A 6,075-nucleotide genomic window follows, 5' to 3' on the forward strand; every position below is an offset into this window, starting at 1 on the left:
AAAGGAAGTAAAATGCGTGCCTTGTACTGACACAGTACAACAGCTGTGTGTCCCACCTGCATAATGACGATCCAGTCAGAGTCAGAGGAGCTGGCATACTCATGAGCGAAGTTCCCCAAAAGGAAGCGAACAGTACCCCAGATCCGAATCGTGATGAAGACGAGAGGAACAAAGGTCAGTTTCGTGTTGGCCTCTTCGATGTCACGACTTCGTCTTCGCAGATTGAGACTTGCCCTTCGTTTCTTCTCCTGTGGCAATAAAAGTTTCATGCATCCTATTATGTTTTTTCTCTCAACTCGTTTCCTTTCAAAATGTTATCTTATAGCGTGATACAACCGAAGTCCTTTCTGTGTTGCAAGTGTTGCTATAAACGCCCATGCTGAAGATATTCTTTAAAGGGTGTGATCGTAGACATTTGGAGGTACGGAGATGGGATTGCAGGAACGTGTGAAGAAAGGAGGAAAGGGTGGGGAGGGGGGGGGCAATGATCGCCGGAAAGCATAATATTTGCTAGAAAGGAGAAGGCGAAAGTGAAATCATGTTGCACCCTAATCTTTTGAATTTGAATTTGGAATTTCAATGAACTTTTTTTTTTCAATGTGAAGTTCAACAATGAGCATCCATTCCACCATGAACATCTTTTTCCAGTTTGAAATTCAACATGGCAATCCTTTTTCAGTTTGAAATTCAACAATGAACAACTTTTTCCAGTTTGGAATTCAATATGAACATCTTTTTAAAGTTTGAAATTCAACAACAAACACGTTCTTTCCCATTTGAAGCTCAACAATGCGCATTTATTTTTTTTAAACTTGGGAACACGTAGGCAGTGCTGCATCCTGACCTTTTTCAAGAGCAATATTTTGACTGCAGCGTACAGCCCCGCCGTGATGACGCAGGCAACGATCTCCCAGGCTTTGCCGGTGACCAGCATCCACAACAGCGCATGCGCAGCTGCTGGGTCTATCCAACACCAACTGGCATGCTCCAGGTGATGATCGAAGCCCAGAACATCCTCCACCAGGGCTAGTAGAGCTATCAGGACTGGACACGATGACATTAAGAAGAATGTTAGCAATAAACAAAAATTAAAAGATGAAATAAGATACGATAAAATAAAAGTAAGATAAAATAAAAATACATTTTTATTGATCCTCGAGGAAAATTTTGTTTTACAGTGGTGTAGCCATATACATAAATACAGACACATATCTTCAGAATATTCTATCAACACTACATAATGAACAAGATTCTGTTTGATGGTATTGAAAAGATCGATGTAACTTGACTGCAGTGCTCATTAATACAGCCTTTAGAGGAGGGTGATGTGACTCAGCGTGATTTTCTTAAACAACCGCCCGGTTTAAAGCAACAAGATAGCAACACGCTTGGCTTATTTGATGCTACAGCTAATGTCAGTTAAAACATCGGCTGTTATCCGTGTGTAGACAGACATGCACTTAATCCTTTGAACAAACACTCCGTTTGTAAAATTTGAAGAAATTAAGTATCCTGTCTTCCCCACGCCTACTCCTCTCTCTCTCTCTCTCTCTCTCTCTCTCTCTCTCTCTCTCTCTCTCTCTCTCTCTCTCTCTCTCTCTCTCTCTCTCTCTCTCTCTCTCTCTCTCTCTCTCTCTCTCTCTATCTATCTATCTATCTATCTATCTATCTATCTATCTATCTATCTATCTATCTATCTATCTATTTATCTATCTATCTGTCTGTCTATCTATCTATCTATCTATCTATCTATCTATCTATCTATCTATCTATCTATCTATCTATCTATCTATCTATCTATCTATCTATCTATCTATGATGGGATATTGCTTCATCTCATCAAAAGGGTTAGCTTTTGCTAGTATTCTTTTCATCGACTCTCGAAATCTCATAGTAACTGTAACCACATCGTATCTCCGACTTGTGGTCAACATCAGAACTACACCGAAAGTTTGAACCATCCTTTACCAAACTGCACGAAGACGGAGATCAAAACATTGCCCCGAGATCATACTTAAACTAAGGGCAGTTTTCTCAAGTACATGTAGTTTGTCTGTCGTAGTTTTAGTTCTTTTTGTTTTGTTGGGGGGGGTTTTTTCAATGAATGCAAAAAGCACATCCTCATCCACAAGTAAATTACTCTATAATTAGCACAAAAGGAAAAATAAATTATCAAGTGTCAGCTACCCCGGCTCATAAGTTCAACATAAGTTAAGGACCACCTTGACAGACAGCCCTGTACTTGCGTTCGTCTTTTCCATCCGGAAGTATCTACAGGGATCTATCTAGACTTGCGGGAATGCGAAGTTCGTATCTTGAAAACAAACAAACAAAGAACAACAACAACAACAACAACAACAACAATCGAAAGGTGTTGTGGATAATAGACAGATAACCTCATCAGAAATACTTCAGTGAACATGTTCACTTACAAGGCAGGCCCCAGCAGGTAGCTGTGAGCAACTTGGTGCACAGTCCCTGTCTGCTGCTCGCAGGCTGTACCCTCAGCACGGTCCAGAAGATGGCCCAGGCGATGACCACTGTCCACATGAAGGAGGCGATGCTGGACATAATGGTCAACGCACTATGGAACTTGCAGTAGGACATATTGTAGGATACGTGGTCTACTCTCAAGTACCTAGAAAAAAGATAAGAGCGAATAATGAAATGAAATATAGGGACTATGTTTAACTCCCTTATCAATACTAGTATTTAAGAGACTGGTCCTCCGAGTTGAACTCCCATCTCGAAAAGGACGAAGCCAAAAAAAATGTGTATAAAATGCTTTTCCCAAGGACATAACGTCGCTCCTGAACTCCTTCTGTACAACGCTATATCAGTACGTAGTCGTATGTAAAGAAAAGCAGTATCATGTCTCCAAGTAGCACGGAAAGGGATAAACCTAAAACAAATTGGGTAAATTGTTCTGACTCAGGGCAAAAAATTAAAATCAATAACATTTCAGTTATTTGAAATGATAGGCCTAATTAAAAATATAGAGTTTACGTTATACGACGCATATCCCCACAAAACAGTAAGTTCTATGTGCATTACAATCTATATCATTACCCCAGCAGATCCAAAAACACTCAGAAGCATTCTTGGCTTTCAGGGAAGTATACACTGCAAGTAGCCGAAGTTCAAGCATGAACAAAACAACAAGACAAGACATTTCGCTGTCTATAGAGGTACCTATTCCCACCTGAGAGGTACCTATTCCCACCTGAGTGAAGAGAGAAAAATTCGTGTAAAGTGCCTTTTCCAAGGACACAAAGTCCGCCCTCTGTCTCAGATGGGGTTCAAACTCACAACATTTCGGTTGCAAGCCTAACAGACTAACCACTAGAACACCAACGCCAGGTGGTAAAAATGTTCAGTAATAGATCAATATGAGAGGGGCTCTCATGGCCTAGAGGTTAAGGTGTTCGCCTCTCATTCAAAGGTCTCGGGTTTGAATCTGGATAGTGACGGACTTTTTTTTCTGTAAATTGTCTCCTTTCCCCTCCTTTCCTGCTCTCTAGCAATATTTTGAGGTCTGCTTTCGTCTGCTCTTTCTGCCCCAACGCCCTCACCCCCTTTGCCCGTCCTGTGTGCTCCTGACTCTTAAGGCAGCCTTTCTACTGCTACTCCTTGGCTCCTTCTTACTGCTGTCTTTCAGCCACACCTCTGATCTTCTGGTAGGAAAGATCTGCACCTAGCCTTCTCGGACAAGGGTGAGTAGGTCCCGTGTTCAAGTTACTACGTTAAAGATCCCTTGGTGGTCTAAAATCGATAAGAGTAGGCTTCGGCCGCCACCCGGTCAAAATTCTAAATTTCCTATCAACTAAATATGTTTAGTATGTCCCGCGTGCTCATATGACTGTATGCAGTTATAGTTGCGAGCGCCGTAAAACACTTACTCCAAAAAAAAGTAATACAAATGATAGATGTTACTTTTTGTCTGTTTCTTTGTTTTTAGCCTTGATTTTTTTTAAAACCAATTTCGTTGGGAATATGGTATGAAGATTGTGGGACTTTTCTTTTACAACCAAGCACGTTAGAAACGTCTCTGTCTCAAGCATGCATGTAGTACGTTAGTTGCAAAATTGAGTCGATAGTGCAGTAAAACACCTACTCAATCAATCAATCAATACGTTAGTTGGTTTGGTGACTAAAGGCCTGTGTTATCACTCCATTCACGGAGTAAAACCAAACCGTTAAGAGAGCCGATCTGTAAAATGGGTAGATTGGTGCAACTGTGCTAGTTGGTTGGAAAATCAGGGACTTGTTTTTTTCTTTGAGTTTTGAACCCTCTTTTTGTAACAGCATGTGGCCTAAAATTTGTTCCCTCTTTACTTTCGGAAGTTATGATCTATCGTTAAAATAGTACACGAAAATTTATGTCGTTTGATTTAGTCTTTTATAATGCACTTTAGTGACACTGACAAGCGAGAACAGAAAGGAAAATCTAACTAGAAAACTATCCAAACAAAAGAAGAAAAAGCGCGTTTTCTTAAATTAGAAAGTTAGTTAGTTAGTTAGTTAGTTAGTTAGTTAGTTAGTTAGTTAGTTAGTTAGTTAGTTAGTTAAATAGTCAGTCAGTTCATTGATTCGTTCATTAGTCAGTTAGTTCGTTCTTTTGTTCGTTGGTCACTTAGTTCTTAGTTCGTTCGTTCTTTCGTTCGTTCGTTCTTTCGTTCGTTCGTTCGTTAGTTCATTAGTTAGTTAGTTAGTTAGTTAGTTAGTTAGTTAGTTAGTTAGTTAGTTAGTTAGTTAGTTAGTTAGTTAGTTAGTTAGTTAGTTAAAGACTTACCAGATAATGCCGAGCAGGTTTCCCGCTGCAGTGAGGAGATCAGCCACAGTGAGGTGCATCAACATCCACCGACCCACGCCGCGGAGATCTCTATAGATCCAGTGAACCCAGAGCACCACAAGGCCGCCCAAGATGGACATGGCTGATGTCACGAAGGTCACGGTCACATAGGCCACGTCCAAAGACGACATGTCTTTCCGCACAGAAGGTACGGCGCTCGTTGAGTTGAGCATATTTATGTTAAAGGATCGTCAGTAAAAACATAATTTCTCCGCCTTCTTAAAGTACAGGTCGATAGGCGGACTTCTATTTTAAAGTTGGACGTCAGTGACGTGACATGGGTAAATGTTTGACAAAGTTTTTTGCTGCGTGAAGTCTATTTATCTATCGGGTCCAGGTTCTTGCTGATAATGCTTAGATTTTTTACAAAGTTAACGCAACGGAAATAGTTTATAAAGACAGGAGAAACTCGATGAGAATTCAACACACCATTTTACACAGCCACGGAGGGTCTGAGTCAAGAGCACAGTACAATAAGAACAAAATTTAGAGTATCTTGTGAGCATAAGGAACATATTGCGTAGAAGCCTATTAATATCATAAAGCAACTTTGACCATGTCAGTGTTACAATTCACCAAAGAAAAAGCAAGTCTTTTTCCGATTTCATAACGTTCCGATAACGAAAATTTTAAGTCATTTTCAAGATTACCACCCACACGTGACTTTTTACTAAAATTTGATCTAATTCTTCAAGTCGAAGAGGATTCAGTTCACAGAGATGTTGGTCACACGATATTTGGATTTCTTCGTCTTTTGGAGTCTAGGAGGGGGGGGGGGGGGGCGCTGCTCAGTTGACTTCTTTGGGTAACAGCGGTGGCAATTTTTGTACCTTCTTTTGTGTTTGTGTTTTTGTTGCTGTGTAAGTTTTTTCTGGGTTCTTTTTTATTTGGTTGTTTATTTAATGTGTGTGTTTTTTTTTTTGTTTTTTTTTTTCAAATTCTTAACAGATACGGATAGTGGAGACAGGGATCTACTTTATCTTAATTTAATGATTTTTTAAATTTCAATCTCGAGAAATCACAAGCGCTTTGACTGAATCCTTTCAGATAAAGTTGTACGTTCTGTCACAGTCTAGTAAACACTGCAGCGCTTCTCCGAATAAATACCAACCCTTTTTTTAACATGTATCTCAAATGACCAGAAGCATTCCTGATAGGCCTATTCTTTTTTTTTAATAAACTCCAGCAGAGCTTTTCCGCCTGAGTTATCAATGTCATTCCGT

General features: G+C 40.0%; 1 protein-coding gene across 1 annotated transcript in view; it reads right to left on the reverse strand.

Moving 5' to 3' along the window:
* LOC101852592 (G-protein coupled receptor 157) overlaps positions 1-5,279 on the reverse strand; it is a 9,290-nt gene extending 4,011 nt beyond the window's left edge. The window contains exons 1-4 of the mRNA XM_005091044.3: positions 4,793-5,279; positions 2,433-2,638; positions 845-1,044; positions 57-248 (exon numbers count right to left, since the gene is read on the reverse strand). Coding sequence (XP_005091101.3) covers positions 57-248; positions 845-1,044; positions 2,433-2,638; positions 4,793-5,025 — 831 coding nt within the window. The 5' untranslated portion in view covers positions 5,026-5,279. The remainder of the gene's footprint in view (positions 1-56; positions 249-844; positions 1,045-2,432; positions 2,639-4,792) is intronic.
* Between the last annotated feature and the right edge of the window lie 796 nt (positions 5,280-6,075).

This window comes from Aplysia californica, unplaced genomic scaffold, assembly GCF_000002075.1.
Source record: "Aplysia californica isolate F4 #8 unplaced genomic scaffold, AplCal3.0 scaffold00025, whole genome shotgun sequence".
Taxonomy (NCBI): domain Eukaryota; kingdom Metazoa; phylum Mollusca; class Gastropoda; order Aplysiida; family Aplysiidae; genus Aplysia; species Aplysia californica.